Source organism: Rhinatrema bivittatum, chromosome 8 (genome assembly GCF_901001135.1).
Source record: "Rhinatrema bivittatum chromosome 8, aRhiBiv1.1, whole genome shotgun sequence".
Taxonomy (NCBI): domain Eukaryota; kingdom Metazoa; phylum Chordata; class Amphibia; order Gymnophiona; family Rhinatrematidae; genus Rhinatrema; species Rhinatrema bivittatum.
The window spans coordinates 236,581,660-236,602,707 of NC_042622.1; the positions used below are offsets into that span (position 1 = coordinate 236,581,660).

The window sequence follows — 21,048 nt, forward strand, 5'->3', positions numbered from 1 at the left end:
AGTCAGGGCAGCATACGACATCTTTGAGACTTCCTCCAGAGTCTCAGTGGTGGGAATAAGCGCCAGACGATGGGCATGGCTCAAATCTGACCTACACCAGGAAGTCAAAGAAAGGTTGGCAGACCTTCCATGCACAGGGGACAATTTGTTTGGCAAGAAAATTCAGGAAACAGTGGCGCAACTCAAAGATCACCATGAGACCTTGTGCCAGCTGACCACTGTTCCCTCGGACTTCTCATCTACCACCAAGAGGGTATTTAGACGGGAACCTAGGAGGCTATCCTATAAACATGTAGGTATTACCCTCCTCCATCTCGTGCTCGACCGCCCAGACCCTCTCAAAGAGGACAGCCTTGACAACACAGGGCCCCAAAAGCCCAACCAGCTCCGCCCACTGGTCCGGCTTCGGGGTTTTGACTCCCTTCTAGAGAGCAGCAGTCAATCTCCACATCCAACCCTTTCCTGTGGGAGGCCGGCAGTGCCACTATGCTAGTACATGGCACACAATCACCACTGACCAATGGGTCCTTTCTGTGGTTGCCCACGGTTACCATCTAAACTTCCTTACACTACCACCGGACTCTCCACCACGTCCGGCGTGGAGTCTAACTGACCATACTCCACTTCTCAAGGCAGAACTCTCGTTCCTCCTGTGCTCCAATGCCGTGGAACCGGTTCCCCGACTGCAGCGAAGAAAAAGGGTTCTACTCTCGATATTTTCTGATTCCAAAAAAGTCAGGCGGCATACATCCTATTCTGGACCTCCATGCCCTAAACAAACATCTACGCAAGGAAAAGTTCAGGATGGTTACCTTGGGCACCATGCTCCCTCTCCTACAAAAGGGAGATTGGCTCTGCTCTCTAGATCTTCAGGAGGCGTATGCCCACATAGCCATATACCCTTCTCATCGGAAATACTTCAGATTCATAGTAGGCCACAGTCATTTCCAATACCGAGTGCTGCCGTTCGGCCTAGCAGCAGCACCCCATGTGTTTACAAAATGCCTGGCAGTAGTAGCAGCTTACTTGCAACAATGCAGTATCCACTTCTATCTGTATCTAGATGATTGGCTACTCAGAGGTCCATCCAAGGATGTAGTACTTCAATCCCTCCATTTTACCATCAGCCTACTAAATTCCTTGGGGTTTCTCATAAACTATCCCAAGTCAAATCTGACTCCTTCATGCACCCTCTCATTCATTGGAGCAAATCTAAACACAATTCAAGCCAAAGCGTCCCTCCCAAAGGACCGAGCACGCACATTGTCAACCTTGGCCAAAGCAATACAGACTCGCCGAACCACCACAGCTCATCACCTGCTAACCTTACTTGGTCACATGGCATCCACGGGTCACATAACCCCAGTGGCTCGGTTAGCCATGAGAGTAACACAATGGACTTTAAAGTCCCAGTGGTCCCAATCACACCAACCTTTGTCCCACATTGTCCATGTCACCAACCAACTACGACTCTCACTAGCTTGGTGGCTACAGGAGTCCAATCTTCAGATAGGACTACCTTTTCAACCCCCGTATCCTCAGATTACATTAACCACAGATGCCTCCAATCTGGGTTGGGGAGCCCATGTCAACCCAGGGAACCCGGACCACAGCGGAAGCAAAGCACCAGATAACTTTTCTGGAGCTCCGGGTGAAACGGTATGCCCTATTCACTTTTCAGGATTGCCTGTCCAAGAAGGTAATCCTAATACAAATGGACAACCAGGTAGCGATGTGGTACCTCAACAAGCAAGGTGGCACAGGCTCTTACCTGCTATGCTAGGAGGCGGTGCAGATCCGGGCCTGGGCTCTTTCCCATTCCATGCTACTGAGAGCAACCTACTTGGCGGGCGTGGACAATATGATGGCGGACAATCTCAGCCGGACCTTTCATCCCCACGAATGGTTCCTAGATCCCACTGTAGCGAACCGAATTTTCCACCAGTGGGGCTGCCTGCACATAGACCTCTTTGCGTCAATTCACAACCGCAAAGTGGACAATTTCTACTCTCTTCACCGCAGCCACAAGACACCACCAAGGGATGCCTTCGCCCACTCGTGGACAATAGGTCTTCTATATGCCTACCTTCTACTTCTATTCATCAGCAAGACTCTCGTGAAGTTGCAGCAGGACCGGGGTACAATGATCCTCATAGCCCCTCACTGGCCGTGGCAGGTTTGGTTTCTCATCCTGCGCGACCTCTCAGTACAGCAACCAATTCGCCTGGGCACAGATCCAACTCTAATAACGCAGAACAATGGACTGTTGCGTCATCCGAACCTCCACTCCCTGTCTCTGACAGCATGGATGTTGAAAGGTTGATACTACAATCTTGCGGCCAGAAAACCATCTACCAGGAAAGCATACCAATTAAAATGGAAGTGTTATGAGTCCTGGTGCGCCACTAATCATTACAATCCCTTTGTCTGCACGCCAGCAAATCTACTAGATTACCTATTCACCTTATACTCGGCGGGGCTAGCGACCACCTCTGTCCGAGTACACCCAAGTGCCATCGCAGCCTATCACAAGCCACTCCAAGGCCACCCAATATCCCAACACCCACTGGTTTCTAGATTCATTAGGGGCCTCTACCATCTTTGACTCCCAATATCCAAGCCTCCAGTGGCCTGGAATCTGAACCTAGTCCTAGAGCATTAATGCTCCCTCCGTTCGAACCATTGGACTCGGCATATGTGAAATACCTCATATGGTACGTGGTGTTCCTCGTTGCTGTAACCTCAGCTCGCTGAGTCAGTGAACTACAAGCACTCGTACATTACGAGCCTTACCTTCAATTCTTCCACCACAAGGCAGTGCTATGGACTCACCCATCCTTCCTTCCGAAGGTGGTCTCAGCCTTTCACATCAACCAGTCCATAGAATTCCCTACGTTTTTTCCAAAATCACACCACAATGAGCGAGAGAAGTTACTCCACACCCTGGACTGTAAAAGGGCGCTAGCCTACTATAAGACTAGGACGCAATCGAACTCAAGACCATCCCAACTATTACTCTCCTTTAACCCGAATGCCCATGGTCTGCCAGTGGCAAAATGGACAATTTCTAGCTGGTTAGCACAATGCATTCAATTCTGTTACAACAAGAGGGACATAGCACTGCAGGATAAACTGAATTCTCATCAACTGCGAGCAATCTCCACCTCGTTGGCCCACCTATGTCATGTTCCACCTCTTGACATCTGTAAAGCGGCCACCTGGTCATCTCTACATTCACATTTCAAGATGCCAAGCTGGGACGAGCGCTCTTAGATACTTTAGCTTCATAACTTTCAAATCACTGTCCACGCCAAAAAAAAAAAAAGAGAAATATATCACTTAGCGTGACTGGGAGCTTGGGACTCCCATGACACATGGCTAATTCATTCTGCTATCTACGGAAACACCATTTACAGTAAGCAAACTTGCTTATTTATGAGGAGGGCAGGCGGAGCCAGGTCTCTGGATGCCCATGATAATGTGGGTACCAGTCTTGGCTCCTCCTGAGCGAGGTGGTGTGGCTAGGCAGGGGTGGTATGGCAGTTAAAGTTTTGAACCTTGGTGTGCAGGACACTGGTGTATCCTGATTGGTTGTGCCCCCAGTGCATCAAGGAAGTAGAGCAGGAGCCCCAGGGGCTGGTTTAAGGGGTGGTTACCTGGTGTTGCTGCCCCTTTTCCTTCCAGCGTGGCTCCTCGCATCCCTTCCTCCCTCCCTTGTTGATTGCTTTGTGGTTGTCGCAGCATGGGGGTGGCAGAGTTGCCAGAACTATGGTTATTTTTGGGGTACTGTTGAAGAATCTGCTAGGTGGCAGGTTACTTCAACGCTGTGTACTCTTGAGTATATACATGTGATTGGGTTCAGTCATATGGAGGGGGCTTCTTGCTGGGCTGTGGTGGGGGGGTCCCAGTGAGTGACTGGATGCTGCTGGTGGTTACAGGCCAAGTGGCCTAAGGAGGGGTCATCTTGCTGGGGTGAGGCGGATGTACCCTTGGGGGTTGTTGTATTTGGCAGCTCTGGTGAATTATTGTTGTGTTCATAAAGCTGCGGCCTTTTTGACATTCCAATTAGTTGTTTGTTGTATTTTTCAGAGTGTGGGTCTGTTTTGTAAAGAGAGCCGAGGTGAGGGGGGGCCAAGAGTCCTGGTTGCCCATATTATATTTTGCTTATTATATTGTCTTTATTCTATGTTGTACACTTCATCAGATAACCTTTTAAAGCCTGGGGAGGAAGTATATAAATACACTGAAATAAATAAATAAATAGCTATTTATCCAGGTAATTGGATTTCAAAATTGCCCCTTTCAGTATTGTCTCTAGCAAATTAATGGCTGCCCATCAGATAAAAACCTCATTCTTGCCAGCCTGAATGAGAGAAGGCGTTCCCCATCATCACACAAGTGACAGAGCACTAAATTAGTTAGGCAGATCCCTGCTGGCCTGTCATGAGAGAGCAGTCAGCACAAAATATCAAAGCCTAGCCTGTGCTTTTTGTTTTGGCCATTGCTAGGTAGCATTTTATTTTGGAGAAAGGCTGGTGCCATGATATTAAGAGTTTTGAGACCAGGGAGGACTTCTGGGACACAAGTTCTTAAACCCTTTTAATGGTGTATGTGAGTTTTTGGCAAGTCCATGATTTCTGTTCTTCATTTTTTTTTTATGATGAGAGTTGCTCCCTCTTCCCTTCTCTCCTCTGATTTCTCCCTTGGCAGCCATCATGCAGTTCTGATATAAAAGGTAATTACATAAGTAGCTTTATGTTTTTGTTTTTGGGGGATAGTTTTGTACCCTCAGCTTTATAGATAATTTTTAAATGGAAGGTACATACATATTTTCCCTTTTTGAAAGCTGCCATGGGTACAAACTACTCATGGATGCTTGCACCTGCTTTTTTGGGTGGGTTAAATTTTTATGGGAACTAATAAGAACATAAGAAATTGCCATACTGGGTCAGACCAAGGGTCCATCAAGCCCAGCATCCTGTTTCCAACAGTGGCCAATCCAGGCCATAAGAACCTGGCAAGTACCCAAAAATGAAGTCTTTTCCATGTTACCATTGCTAATGGCAGTGACTGTTCTCTAAGTGAACTTAATAGCAGGTAAAATCTTTTCTATACCGTCGCTAAGTTATATGCCATCGCAACGGTTTACATGTAGGCACATAAATTAATGTAGGTGGATGCGTACTACAGTACATTCTAACAGGTGCCACAAAAGGTTCAGTTACAATAAATCGTTAGACAATCAATTGTTTAGTGAAGTTGGTCATGACCATGTGTACCTGTAAAGTACGGTTCACGGGTAAAAATCATATTTATAGTGTTTACAATTACGTTTATTGTGAGGTAGAGTTCATAGATTATTAAAATGCACATTCTTAGAATAGTGCTGTGTGCTGGTGTTCTTCTGCCTATTCCTGTATGTTTTCCTTCTCCAGTCTCTTTATAAAATGCTTGTTTAAAAAGTCATGTTTTTAAACTTTTCTTAAAGGTTTTGAGATCTCTTTGCAATCTGATCTCTAGAGGCATTGTGTTCCAAAGTGTGGGGCCTGCTAAAGATAAGGCCCTTTCTCTCACTTGGGTTAGTCTCGCTGTTTTTACTGAGGGAATGGTTAAGAGTGCTTTATTTGCCGATCGAAGGTTTCTGTGTGGGTCGTGCACTCGCAATGCTGTGTTTAGCCAGTCCGATTTTTCATCATGTATTAGTTTATGTATGGTACATAGGGCTTTGTATTTAATTCTGTGTTCAATAGGTAGCCAATGTAATTCTTCCAGGGTTTCGGTTATATGGTCCCTCCTCCTTTTTCCGGTTAGTATTCTAGCTGCTGTGTTTTGAAGTATTTGAAGTGGCCTTAATGTTGAATTCGGGAGTCCTAGTAAAAGGGCATTACAGTAGTCCGTGCTGGAGAACACTAGTGCTTGAAGTACTGTTCTGAAATCAGTTAGTGTTAGTAGTAGTTTTAGTTTTCTGAGTACCATGAGTTTTGCATAGCCTTCTTAGCGATATGTGCTGTTTTAGATTGATTTCTGGGTCCATTATTATTTCAAGGTTTCCAAGGTCACAGTTTTGCAAATACAATCTACACACATAGTTTTCCTCCAGTTCTGCCGAAAACATGACCCACCCAGCAATTCCTCCCTTAAAGTGTGCACGCTCTGGAACTCAGTACATACTTTTAAATGGATTGAAGCAGGGCAATTTTCTGTTGCTTAGCAGGCTGAATTAGCCATGGTGCATGGGTGATGTCATCAGGGTGGCACTAGGCAGAGCTGTCTCTCAAATCTTAAGGCTTTGCCCTACTGGGCATGCATGGTAGTTCCCACACAAACAAGCCTTCCAGAAGTCCCCTCAGTATTTTTTATCCGTGCTTTCTACGGATGTGGAATCTGTTCCTCTGATTCCTCCTTGGTCTTTTCAAATTTTTTCTCGCTTCAGTGACCCCAAACAGCACTATTTAGTGCTATCATGACTCAAAGGAAGACTGCCCGGTTCAAGTACATAGTTGTGGCCATATAATGTCTATCACGGATGATCACAACTGCTGCTCTTTGTGCTTAGGCCCAGGCAACGATCAAGAAAATTGCCGTGACTGCGGAAGAATGTCCCCCAGAGCACAGAGGCAGCAAGCGGAAAAAATAGCCAGGCTCCAGGCAGAAGAAGCCTCCGGATAGTCATCAGCCTCTCCATCAACATCTTTGGGGGAGGTAAGAGAACCTCCTCGCTCTGCCCACTCCTATCTGGGACTGCTGCGTCATCCTCACCAGCAAGAGCGCCGGATGGCTTCTGCAGGGACACTTCCCAACTCAGGCCAATGATACTTGGGCCACAAGACGATGCATTAGGCAGTTAAATCGCCTGTGTTTTGTTATGACCATCGGTCGCAAATGGCTGTGACAGTGTCTGCTCACATCTTGCTACTGCTCTGCTTCCCTCTCCGGGCCTGCTCGCGGCGGGGGCTAGCCTCTAACATCGCATATCTCATGGTTCCTTGTGGCGGCCAGGATGCTGCCGCCACCCATGCCGACTCTGGGCCTTCCTAGGTGCGCGCGTGCCACCGGGCCCTCTTTTGAAGTTGCTATGGCGGGAACCTCAGGGGTGTCCCTGACTGATGACATAATTTTGGTCAGGGTTCTTAAGCACTGCCTTCGCCCCCTACTAGCCGACTTGGCAACAAGTTCCATCGCTACTCTACTAGCTCCCGTCTCCTCGGATCTGTGGTGACTGTCTTGGACCTTCCTTGAACTCTGGACCCTGGCTCAGGTACCCACTCCTTGGGGGCCTGCATGCATTCTATCCGGAGACCTGGTCTCCTGGCTTCCCCCGCTCCTCTGACTAGCCCTGCGCCTTCCAGGAGTCCTACCCACTGGCTTCCCGCTCCTCAGGGTTGCCTCGAGGAATGCTTTTACCACTTGGGAGACCTATCTCTGTTTCCACCAGCTCCTCGGGGCAGTGCCTGTGTTCTACACCAGAGACTGTCTGTGCTTCCCCGCTCCTCGGGGCAGTGCCTACGTTCTACACCAGAGACTGTCTGTGCTTCCCCGCTCCTCGGGGCAGTGCCTGCGTTCAAACACTGGTGTTTGCCGGTACTTCCCTGCTTCTCGGGGTTGTCTATGTCATTACCTAGAGACCCGACTCGGGTTTTCCCGCTCCGTGGGTTAGCCTATATCATCGCATCAGTACCTTCCTTGCCACGCAGCTCCATCCCTCGGGGTTGCCTCTCCAGTATACCTCCTGCGCTTCCTGCCTCGTGTTTCCCACTCCTCGGGCCTGCCTAGCGCCACCCTCTCTGAGGTCTCTGCCCAGGTACTACTCTCCAGCCCAACCTGCTTATTGTGGGGTTCCTCATTGCTGTGTCTCTCACCCCGCTCCTCGGGCCCTCCCCACAGATTCTTTCCCAGAGCTCCTGCCATACCTGACCTCGCCCCCCAACGGTGTGGACCTGTGGGGCTCCTACCCACAGGTAGTAACAACCCTCACCTCGGGCCAAGGGTCCACAAAACCCATAAACCATAACATGTTGAAGTTGACCCCAGTGCCGAAGCTGACTCATAAGGCGCCGAAGACCGTGCATCTGGTGCCAACAGTGATGCATTCCAACCTATAAGATTAAACATACGGTGCACACAATGCCCAAGACAGCACACGTGGTGCAGAAGACTGTGCACACAGCGCAAACAATGGCACCAAAAAGCCAAGCCTCCAAAAGTGCCATAACACAAGAGCCCTCTCAAGAAGAAGGTATAGGGGACAGGTGATTCTCCATACCTTTCACCTAAAGCAGAAGATCAAGGTCCAGCCCATTCTCCTCCAACCTCAGGCTCATTGGTGGAGTCTTTTTTTTACTCCTGCATCTCCAGAAGCTGTTCAAGAAGAGTGGCGGGAATTTATCCAACCCTTGGGAACTCCCAGCCTGCTGGACATACTAGCAGCAGCTATTCTACCACCAAAAATTCCAAGGACTGTGCATAGTACCATCGCTGCATCACAATTACCACCACAGATCCAAGTTCCATTGCTACTGCCTAATTTATGGCAACAAGGGCTCAGACTGCCTACTTCTCTATCCTTCCTCTTACTCCAGTCTCTACACAGGATAAGCAAGGCATGGAACATGGATATCCTATTCACCATTCTCCAACAGAAATTCTCAACAGGTGGTAGAACAAATCACTGACATTGTCCACAATTTTTTCTCCTCTCTATTTCCACAAGCCATGCCTCCCACTTTTCCTCCAGTATACCCCATTCATCTACTGAAAACTGTACCATTGGAGCCAGCAATGCCACAGTCACCAAGACTTGACCCTCTTGAGTGTCACAGGGAGGAAATTCCTCATCCATCTCCACCTTCTTGGGATCCTTCATCCTTATCCCCGAGATCAGAGAGTTCTATGCTACCGTCCCCAGAGGAGTCCCAGGGTAGTTCTACAGGCATTCCTCCTGACCCACCAGAGGAGGTGCCAGACCATTCCTCACCTCTGGAGGTCCTCACATATTCATGTTTTGTGGAAAAAGGTGGGTTCTCTTCTAAAGATCAAAATTTGGAAGGAACCAAATACCCACTCTGAGGTTATGAACTTACTATGCATCCTAGAGCTCCCAAGCAAACCTACCATGTTCCCATCTCATCTAGTATTGCAGAAATCTCTGATGAAGTTCTGGGAGATCCCTTCCTCTGGTATCATTGCACTGTGAAACCTCGATCTAATGTTTCACCTTCAAAAATTATCTGGTTATGGAGTGTTTCAGCTTCCATATAATTTTGTTGTGTTAGAGTCAACCATGCACCGAGCTAAAAAGACCAGACTTCATTTGACTTCACCCCCAGGAATGAACCACAAAATGTTGAATGATTTTGGAAAAAAGGTTTTCCAAGGTTCCATGCTGTCAACTCGGATCCAACAGCATGAATTTTATTTAGTGTAATATCTCTGAGTGCTTGCAACAATTAAAACTTTTTGTTCGGTCTGAGGATGGACAAGTGATCTGGACATGAAAGAGGGTCTGCATCAACTCTTGCGAGCCATTTATGAAGGCTTTGACATGGCAGCAAGAACATCAGCAGCCTCCATTGCAGTGCATTGGATGCTTGGCTCCGGACTAGTGGCATCTGGGAAGATGTCCATGAAAAGTTGGCTGATCTTCCCTGTTCTGTAGAAAACCTCTTTGAGGACAAGCTAAAGGCCACTCTCACCAAAATAAAGGACCAGAACTTCGCGGCGCAGTCTCTCTCTACAATTGGGGACCAATCCTCCAGTTCCCGATGCTTTTACCCGCAATTTAAGAAACCTTTCTATTAAAGAAAGCCCTATTGACCACATCAGGGCTATTGTCAGCCTCCCTACCAATCGGCATGCACTCAACCTTTTACCCTTTAGAGGGGAAGACAAAGGGATAGATGCTAGCAAAAACAACCAGTGCAGGCGGCACCAAAGCCACAACAAAAATTTTACGGACATCAATTAGGAGCAGGGTCCAAGTATTTGCATTATCTTGTGCCATCATAACATTGGACCTGTGGATACTATTGATAGTATGACACAGTTACCAGCTCAACTTCAGCAAACCTCGGATGTCCCCTCCTCCCTTCTAATAGATCTACTCTATCAAGATCTTTTTGCAGCAGAAAGTGCAATCCCTCCTCAAACAAAACATCATATAAGAACTAACCCATTCCAGCTACAGTCAGGGCTATTACTCCAAATACTTCCTCATTCCCAAAAAATCAGGGAGTCTCTGGCCCATCCTAGATCTCAGAAATCTCAACAAACATCTTTACTGGGAAAAACTGAAGATGACCTCATCCTACTTTTTATTCAACCACAGGACTGGATGTGCTCTCTAGACTTCAAGGATGCTTGTGCACCTATCCCTATGTACCCAACTTCGTGGCATTACTTCTGTTTCAGGGTGGGAGACAAACGTTAACAATACAAGGCCCTCCTTTTTGGCCTCTCATCAGCTTGAGAGTTTTCAAAACTCCTGCCAGTCAGGAATCCAAATTTGTCCTTACCTGGATGATTGGTTGATAACAGCCCCTTCAAAACAGGCCCTACATTCACACACAGTGTTAACCATTTACTAACTAGCGGATCTGGGGTTTGTAATCACTTATGAAAAGTCCAACCTATATCCAGCTTAAACAATACAGTTCATAGGAACTCGAAAAGACTCAGTTCTATCCATGGCCTTCCTTCTCAGCAACAGAGCAGAAAAGCTTCGGAACCTCGCCGGACTTCTCCAATTGTGCTCCACTGCTACTGCCCATCTCATTCTCACCTTGCCAGGTCACTTAGCATCAGTGATCCACGTAGTGCTAGATTACCTAGCAGCAGCGATCCATGTAGTTTCCTTGACTCATCTACATAGGAGGCAACTGCAATGGGGTTTGGGAATGCAATGGAATCAGTTTCTTCAGCCTCTGTGTTCACGAATATTCATAACCGACTTCATGAAAACAGATATCAAATGGTGGCTGCGTCCAGGAGTCTTGGAGTTAGGACTCCTGCTTCAGCCACAACCACTTCAAATTATACTCACCACAGATCCCTCCACCTGAGGCTGGGTGGCACATCTCCTGCAAGTCAAAACACAGGATTTATGCTCATACCAGGAGTCACATTATAAGATAAATCTGCTAGAGTTAAAAGCAGTATGACACACCTTCAAGGTTTTCTAACACCTGCACCAACATCAGCATATAATGATTCACACCGACAATCAAGTCATAATGTATTATCTCAACAAACAAGGTGGAACAGGATCTTGGACTCTTTACAAGGAGACTTTAGCCATCTGGAACTGGGTGAAGGCCTACCATGCAACCCTCCAGGCAGTCTACCTTCTGGGGATAGCAAACACAGAGGCAGACAGACTCAGCAGAGTTTTTCAACCTCACAAATGGGCTCTTTTCCAAACTGTCGCAAATGGTCTCTTCCGCTGTTGGGGCCAGCCTTGGACAGATTTTTCGTGACTGAATAGAACACGAAACTGACATGCTTCTGCTCTCTCTACCTGAGCCCTCGCAGAGCAGCACCAGATGGTTCCAAATTTCTTGGTCCCAAGGCCTTCTGTATGCCTTCCCTCCAATTCCACTTATTGCAAAAACCATACAGAAATGTATGCAAGACTGGGCCAAGATGATTATTAATAGCCTCAACATGGTCCAAGGAACTATGGTATGCATTTCTCATTCAACTTTCAACAGAGCCCCCGTAAAGTCTGGGAATGGACCCCTTCCTACTCACTCAGGAGGAAGGGTTACTTCTCCATCCCTTGGAGCCTTCTCTCAATCTCACAGCGAGGAAGTTGAATGCTCAATCTTAACATGTTCAACGGCAGGGGAGAAAGTCTGTTACTTCACTTTCAACGCATAGCCAGCATAGCTCTCTGCTTCAACGGCAGGGGAGAAAGTCTGATACTTCACTTTCAACGCATAGCTCTCTGCTTCAACGGCAGGGGCAATGTAGAAAAGAGGATCTATATATAGACAACAACCAACAAGGACTGAATTACATAGTCGAGTAAACAAAAGCATGGGTGTAGCTTGCTTATTGAGGCAGTTACTACCCCTAACTAAGCTACATATTCAATTAGATGCAGTTCCAACACTGCTCTCTACATTAATGGTGGGGTGGAAGGGAAATAGAACTAAAAGGTACTAAGAGCCAAGCGTAACAAGTAAGAGGAAAAAAAAAAAGTGCATAGCTTGCTGGGCAGACTGGATGGGCCGTTTGGTCTTCTTCTGCTGTCATTTCTATGTTTCTATGTTTTCAGCTATCATCTGAGGCTGAGGACATCATAATCTCAGCAAGAAAACCATCCACATGACATAATTATTCTTTCAAGTGGACCAGATACACCAAATGGTGTGAAGAACTTTTCTTAGATCCCTTCACATATGAACACTAACTACTGCTAGATTACCTCCACTATCTATCCAGGGGAGGTCTTTCAACATCTTCCTTTTGCATGTACCTGAGCACTATATCCACTTATCATATTCCGGAGGACGGAAATTCCATAGCATACCATCCTCTCATTTCGCGATTCATGAGAGGGCTTCTGCACCTACAACCCCTCTTAAAAACGTCTCCTGTGCCATGGGATGTAAACATAGTTCTGCAGGGATTGATGGAGCCACCCTTCAAACAGCTAGAAAATGCTGCACTAAAATTCCTAACTTGGAAAGTCATTTTCTTGGTAGCAATCACTTCGGCAAGAAGAGTAAGCGAACTGCAGGCCCTAGTGCACTTCCCATCTTACCTGCGATTCTTCCATGACAAAGTGGTCGTGCAAACCGATCCAAAATTCTTGCCAAAGGTGGTCTCTATTTTCCACATAAATCAGTCTATTATGCTTCCCACATTCTTTCCAAAACCACATAAGCATGAGGGAGAGAAAAAGTTACACTCACTGGACTGTAAAAGGGCCTTGGCCTACTACAAAAGATGAATTTACAGTCATTGACCTTCCTCTCAACTTTTTGTGTCATACGACCCAAAAAGACTTGGAATGCCAATTGCAAAGAGAACTCTCTCAAATTGCATACAGCATTGTCATGCAACAAGATCTCTCACTCTACCCCTTCCCTAAAGGCGCACCAGGTCAGAGTGATGGCAGCTTCCCTAATGCATCTGGAAAATGTACCCATCGAGGACATCTGCAAAGCAGCAACATGGTCCTCCAACCACTTTTACATCTCCCTACTGCCTAGACAAACAGACAAAATCTGATGGCGCAGTGGGATCAGCCGTATTGCACCATTTATCATCCAGGCAGATGCTGTTGTTTAAAAAAAACAAAACAAAAAAAAACCTGTACAGCGAATACATCCAACTCGTTACTGGCCACACGGTCAAGATAAAAGAAAAAGATAACTCACTAACTAAGGGGTAGATTTTAAAAGGAGCACGGCGCATGTTATAAAATCAGATGGCCATGCGCACATGTGCGCTGGATTTTAAAATACGCGCGCGAGGGGTGGGAGAACGTTTGCTAACTATGCGCGACAACGCAATCAAGCTTACTCCAGTTTCCTACCCCCCCTACCTAAACTCCCTCCCTCTTCCCCTCTCCTCTCCTCCCCAGCCCCTAAACTCTTCCCAGAAACCTACGTTTCTTTTATTTTACTACTTACTGCTCCCCTTATCACAACCCTCAGCTTGGATCTTCCCATGCACCTTGGCTAATTCAGCCTGCTTATCCATGGAAAAAAGCAAGCTTGCTTTCCATAAACAGTGTTTTGCTTAGAGGATGAGTTAGCCATGTGTTCCTGCCCTTCCTCCCTGGTCAGCATCTCTACCTGCCTTGGATATCTTTTGCTTAGATTGAACTGAGAAGATTTATGGAAGGCTCATTTGCGCGGGAACTACCGTGCGTGCCCAGTAGGGCAAAAGCCTTAAGCTTTGAGAGACAGCTCTGCTTTGTGCTGCCCTGATGACCACTCATGCAACATGGCTAATTCATCCTGCTATCTACAGAAAACACCATTTACGGTAAGCGAACTTGCTTTTTTCAGACAGGCCAGTTTAGCTGGATAAATAGTTTTGAACATTGCTCTGGTCTAAAGAACATTGGATCCTTCCTAGATGAACCTCCCTCTTCTGCCCCCACACTCCCATCCCACACCTCCACTATTTAAATGCAAATTATTGTTGGATCATGTTCTCTAAAAGAAACTTAGAAAAAATGAAAACAGCCCAAAAAAGTTTGCATTGTGCTTTACTGTAATAATTGATTTTTTTTTTTTACTTTTTATTTAACAAACAGTGTCAAGTGCAACAGATTATATGTGTTGACCATAAACATATGTGCCAGGCCAGGGAACGCACCCTAAATTTTCTAATCAGCACAAATCCTAGATGCATTCATTTTTGATTTGCCTTTGGTCATTGGAGAAGCTGCTTATTCCCACCAGTGACTTTAAGTTTAATTATAAAGTAGTTGATTTTTAAGGTCGGGGTTTTACTGCTACACTATTGTAACTTCAGAACCATTCTAACACCCCAGGAGAACACTCCTAAAACAAATGAAGAATTTATTTTTTACATTTTTCCTAGAAGTCTATTTCATGATTAATTATGAAATCCTTTTTTCATGGGTGACCAGGGAAAATGGTTGTCCTTGGGTTGACACATCTGAAAATAATTTAGAATGTGCATGTGTTTTTTATAGAGCCTCTGAGGATCTCTGCAATTTTAATTATAGGATGTCTTTTGAATTATCTGAGTTATTTTGGGGGATGGAAAGAAAATAAGAGAGCAAAATGAAAGAGAAGATAGTGTTTTTTTTCCATACCAGAACTCACCATGAAATTCTTAAAGAATTTGGGTATCGAGCATAAAATACATATTATACTGCTGTTGGAGGTTTGCTCACCTCATTTTAAAGTAGAAAAAAAAGAGATATATTGCAAGCATGTAACAGTCTCCTTTTGTGCAGATTTTTAAGGGTTTCTTTCTATAATGAGATTAGACAAGTCATGATCAAAAATGAAATTTCTTTGTGTCCCACAAGAAAGTGTACTCTAATGTCTTGTGTGGTTACAGTATGTACAAAAGGTAAGTAAAGCTTGGATTTCAAGGTTAGAATTAGCATCCTACAAAAAGTGGAAAAGAAGTTGTATAGGAGAAATGGTCATGATAGGACATCGGACTAGGGATATACTTGTAAAAAATAAAATGTGAGGAACTATTTTTTCAGAGAAAGGGCAGTGGATGCAAGAAAATTGGTTCAAAAATTGGTAATGGAATTAATAAAGGGGCAGATTTTAAAAGCCCTGTGTGCACCGGGCCTATTTTGCATAGGCCCGGCGAAGCGTGCAAGCCCCGGGACGCACGTATGTCCCGGGGCTTTGTGAAAGGGGAGGGGGTGGGGTGGGGGCGGGACCGAGGCCTCCGGCACAGCGGCCATGCCAGGGGATTGGGTGCCGGCATTTGGCGGCGTGCACAACCTACACTGCCCAGAGGCAGGCGCAACTTATGGAATAAAGGTTGGGAGGGGTTTAGGTAGGGCTGGGGGGGGCGGTAGGTAGGGGAAGGGAGGGGAAGGTGGGGGGGGGGGCGGACGGAAGGAAAGTTCCCTCTGAGGCCGCTCCGATTTTTGGAGTGGCCTCGGAGGGAAACAGGGAAAGCCATCGGGGCTCCCCTAGGCTCAGTGCGCGCAAGGTGCACAAGTGTGCGCGCAAGGTGCACAAGTGTGCACCCCCTTGCACGTGCCGACCCTGGATTTTTATAAATGCACGTGGCTGCGCGCGCATGTTATAAAAATTGGCGTAGATTTGTGTGTGCCGGGTTGTGCGCACAAATCTACGCCCAGGTTAGGTATTAAAATCTGGCCCAAGGCTTTAGACAAGTTCAGAGGATCCTTAGGTGGTGGGAAAAAGAAGGTTAAAGCCAGAGATCAGATAGAATCTGCAGGATTGCAATTGGAAGGGACATGGTCCTTGGTGGTATTTTTCTGCTGTATCTATTTCTAAATTTTTAATTTGTTTCACTTGGATACCCACATCATTGCTAACTAAAATTAGATCTGGGATATGAAAGAAATAATAAATATTCATTTAAAAATGTCAAATATTTTATAAATCATAAAAAAAAATAATGGGATGATGTGTGGTATCCACAGTTGAGCCTTCATTCTAACTGACCAAGGAGATGTGCCAGGAAAATAGTGGAAAGTGTTCTAAACATCAAAATCACAGAACATATAGAAAGACATGGTTCAATGGAACAAAGTCAGCATGGCTTTACCCAGGGCAAGTCTTGCCTCACAAATCTGCTTCACTTTTTTGAAGGAGTTAATAAACATGTGGATAAAGGTGAACCGGTAGATATTTAGTATACTTGGATTTTTTCAGAAGGCGTTTGACAAAGTTCCTCATGAGAGGCTTCTAGGAAAAGTAAAAAAGTCATGGATAGGTGGCGATGTCCTTTGCGTGATTGGCAAATTGGCTACAAGACAGGAAACAAAGAGTAGGATTAAATGGACAATTCACAGTGGAAGAGAGCCGTGGGCAGTGGAGTGCTCAGGGATCTGTATTAGGACCCGTACTTTTCAATACTATTTATAAATGATCTGGAAAGAATACGACGAGTGAGATAATTTCAAATTTGCAGAGACACAAAATTGTTCAGAGTAGTTTAAATCACAAGCAGATTGTGATAAATTGCAGGAAGACCTTGTGAGACTGGAAACTGGGCATCCAAATGGCAGATGAAATTTAATGTGGATAAGTGCAAGGTGATGCATATAGGGAAAAATAACCCATGCTATAATTACACAATGTTGGGTTCCATATTAGGTGCTACAACCCAAGAAAGAGATCTAGGTGTCATAGTGGATAACACATTGAAATAATCGGTTCAGTGTGCTGCGGCAATCAAAAAAGCAAACAGAATGTTGGGAATTATTAGAAAGGGAATGGTGAATAAAACGGAAAATGTCATAATGCCTCTATATCGCTCCATGGTGAGACCGCACCTTGATTACTGTGTACAATTCTGGTCGCCGCATCTCAAAAAAGATATAATTGCGATGGAGAAGGTACAGAAAAGAGCTACCAAAATGATAAGGGGAATGGAACAGCTCCCCTATGAGGAAAGACTAAAGAGGTTAGGACTTTTTCAGCTCGGAGAAGAGACAACTGAGGGGGCTAGGATTAGGATAGAGATGTTTAAAATCATGAGAGGTCTAGAATGGGTAGATGTGAATTGGTTATTTACTCTTTCGGATAGTAGAAAGACTATGGGGCACATTTTTTAAAACTAATCGGAGAAGAAAGTTCTATTTTACTCAATGCACAATTAAATTCTGGAATTTGTTGCCAGAGGATGTGGTTAGTGCAGTTAGTATAGCTGTGTTTAAAAAGGATTGGATAAGTTCTTGGAGGAGAAGTCCATTACCTGCTATTAAGTTCACTTAGAGAATAGCCACTGCCATTAGCAATGGTAACATGGAATAGACTTAGTTTTGGGGTACTTGCCAGGTTCTTATGGCCTGGATTGGCCACTGTTGGAAACAGGATGCTGGGCTTGATGGACCCTTGGTCTGACCCAGTATGGCATTTTCTTATGTTCTTATGTTATGTTCTTTTCTTTTTCGGTATAAAAATTTGCATATGGTTTTGGTGACGAGTCAATGGCTGGTCAGCTTTAAAAATGTTTGATGACATCACAGTTTGCCCTGAGACTACAGTAAACTGGCCTGTTCCTCTATGGGACAGAAAAAGGAACTATAGGTATCTGGGATACATTAAAAGTGTGAGCAGGGGGGTTACCAGGTGCTGTTCTATCTGTGGCAAAATTTGGATGAATGGTTCAAGTGATAAGGAAAGGGGGCACAAGGGTAAAGGAAAGGGGTGTTAGCTGGGGGTGGTGGAAGGGAGAAACAGAGAGACAGGCACATTAGCCATTATGATTTTATAAAGGTGAACAAGTTTGCAAATACAAAGAGAATAGTATTTTGCCCTCTAACACAAGTCTGAAAATAGCTATAATTTCCTGTTAAACATCGTACAGCGAAGTAAAAAGTATCAATTTTGAGGTAGATATTTAAAAGCCATTTAGATAGATAATTATAACTTGAGAGTAATAACGCTGAAAGTGGCCAGGATCGCATAGCACAGTGATCTCGGCATGGACAAGGGGACTGCTTTTCAAGGTAATGGGTGGTGGGATGGTTCTGGTTGGGAGGGGGGTGAGTGGATGTTTGGGGGGGAACAGAAGGCCGTAGTATTAAAGTTTCTTTAATGGGGTGTGAAAGAGATTTTGTGTGTGTGTGTGTGTGTTCTATGATGTAATCTAATTCCACTCGTCTCATCTTTCACATGGGGAAAAGTGGGGGGGGGGGGCGCTGGAGGCCCGGGCCAGCGGTGATTGGCTGCCATAACTTTAAATGCTATTTTGTACTTAGGAGTATTGCTTTCTGGGTAAGTGGGGAGGGTGGGTGTTAGAGAAATTTGGTGGGGAGGTGGGCTGGGAGGCCGTCAACTTGCTGCTTTGATTTTTTTTAGGTGCGCTACTTAGCCACATATCTCTGATGTTATACAAGTAAGTAGCGAGTTATCTGGCCACATGAGGCTGGATAGCTTTAGACCTAACTGGTAATATTTAACCAATGGTTGGTTAGTGTTAAAGTTATCCAGCTATGTGTAGTCGGATAACTTTAAACAAGAATATTCAGTGGGACGTTTATTCCTGCTGAATATACAGGACAATTATCCAGCTAACTGTAGCTGGATAACTTATCCACTAAAGAATCTAATGAAGATTGGCCTCTTTGTGTCCAGTACCACTGCACAGTTACACATACACAATGTGGAGCATCAAAATTTTTATTTTTTAAAGAAATGTGTAGCACATTATAACTTCATTTTTTTTTTCTTTTTTTTTTCAGAAAAAGGGACAGTGAAGCTTAAGGTAAGCTCTGAGCAATGTATTTTTTCAGAGGGCATAATTCCTCAAATGCTTGGGGCCAGGGCCAGATTAAAAATTTGGGCACCTATAGGCACCAGAGAGTGTGGGAGTCTCTTCCCCAGAAATCATCAGAGGATCAGGGGGAAGTCCCCTCTTCCCACCCAGAAATCATTGGAGTGTGTGGGGACTGGGGTGAAGTTAAGACCCTCCTCATTCCCCCTCCCCCCCTTAGAAATCATCGGATAGTGTGGAGAGAAGGGAGGGTTGCCTACCCTACCCTCAGATTTCATTTTGGTGGGGGGGGGGGGGGAAGAACCCACCTTCCTCCAGAAATCATTATGGTGGGGGAAGGAAGTACCCCTCTTTCCTCAGAAATCAATGTGTGTGTATTGGGGGGGGGGGTGAGGGAGACACCCCATTACCCCCAAAATCACTGGAGGCTATGAGGGCCCCTGACCAGATCATCTCCTTTCCGTCTGGCTTCCAGCACGTGTCCCTTTACATTAGGACCTGCAATGCTGTGCTTCTTCAGTTGAATTTACGGTACTGAGCAAAAGCCAGCACTGGGCTGGAGCCAGTGTGTGTGTCCCTGCAGAGCCCCCACTCCTGATAAAGGATGTCAGCGTAAGGGGTGGGGGAGGGCCACTGTAGGATCTGTGAGTGTATGCACTGGCACTAGCTACAACTCCATGCCGACTTTTACTCAATTCTGCAGGTGCAGCTGAAGAAGGAGCACAGCAGCTGGTGGTATGGCGGCAGTGGCAGCGACGCCCCAGCATCTAGCAAAATTTGGCACTGGAGGCAGTTGCCTACATTGCCTATGCCAAATTCTGGTTGGGGCAGACACAAAAAGATATATTTTAGTTGTGGGGCAAAGAAGGGGAAAAGACCACAGATATAAAGTAAGGCCTGTGGTGGCACAGCAGGCAGACACAGATGGTCAGACCAGGTGGACAAAAGGTGACCCTTATCTGCCAAACTGTTTCTGTTTACCCGCTAGAATGAGTGGGGTATGTCAAGAGAACAAGTAATATGTAAATATGTTTTCACCATTAATTCGGGTCACTGATGAACTGATGTTTTTCTTATGGCTGACCCTGTGACTCATTGGTGGTGTTGCATGATTTCCATGGAAGATAATTGTCAGTCAAATGGAGCAGGCAGAATTTAGGAATAGCACTGAGTGGGGGGTGGGGGGAAGAAAGGAATGCTGCTTCTGGAAACTCCTGCCAGCCCATCTGAGAATTTAACGTTGGAGAAGCCTTCTCTTTCTAGCCCTCTGCCAGTACCACATGGGAATTGGGATCATTTCAAAGTGGCAACCTGTTGTGTGTAATGCAGGTGAAACGAAAAAAAAAATATATATTTTTTTGTGAATGTTGGGTACCAAGGTGTAGAGTCAAACTTGCTGGGGAAGGCAAAACTGTTGTTCTGTCTTCATTGAAAGTTAAGCCTGTTCAAAGGAAATGTCACATATTTATGGAGTCTTTTACCTCTAGGTTACCAGTTCATATCCATTTTAGGTTGGTATGATCTTGAAAAGATGGCCTGTGTGAATAGATTTGCTGATCTCAAACCAGCTCCCAGTTAACTGGTGTCCACGTCATTCCAAAAATATCCCCAAACACCCCGCTATCACAGTTTGGAGTTCAATAACTATTTTTTCTGTTTTGCTTATTCGTTTTAACAAATGACTAAAAAGGAATTTAAAAATTGTCTAATAAAAGTGGGAAAGAAAATCCAATGCAGATTTGGACCCTTGCCATATTTCACATGAACCATGGAGCCCATGCAGGAATGGGTCCTTGCTCTTGTGTCAGCTCTTGCTAAATCACAGCCAGCAATAATGTAGCAGTAATTGTAGTTATGCCCACTGACCAGCAGATGGAGACAGAGATCAACAGGTTCTCTGATGTCTACCCTTATAGGCATCTGTGTTGACCTCAGTCTGCTAGTATTCTCTGTCTCCAGCAGATGGTAGGTGAGTATCCCATGCTGTGGACTCAGACCTGGTTCGGCTGGATAAAGAGAAATCGGTATAGGGCGGCTCCTGCGGTGAAAAACAAGTTCTCCCTCCCTCAGTTGAGCATAGCCCTGGGATGGGTTGATTTCCTAGGCAGGTCCTGAGGTGAA

At 45.5% G+C, this 21,048-nt stretch overlaps 1 protein-coding gene across 2 annotated transcripts in view; it reads left to right on the forward strand.

Moving 5' to 3' along the window:
- CPAMD8 (C3 and PZP like alpha-2-macroglobulin domain containing 8) overlaps positions 1-21,048 on the forward strand; it is a 510,164-nt gene that overhangs the window by 22,928 nt on the left and 466,188 nt on the right. For both annotated transcript variants that reach the window (XM_029614183.1, XM_029614185.1), the window contains exon 3: positions 18,896-18,918. In XM_029614183.1, the coding sequence (XP_029470043.1) occupies positions 18,896-18,918 (23 nt within the window). The remainder of the gene's footprint in view (positions 1-18,895; positions 18,919-21,048) is intronic.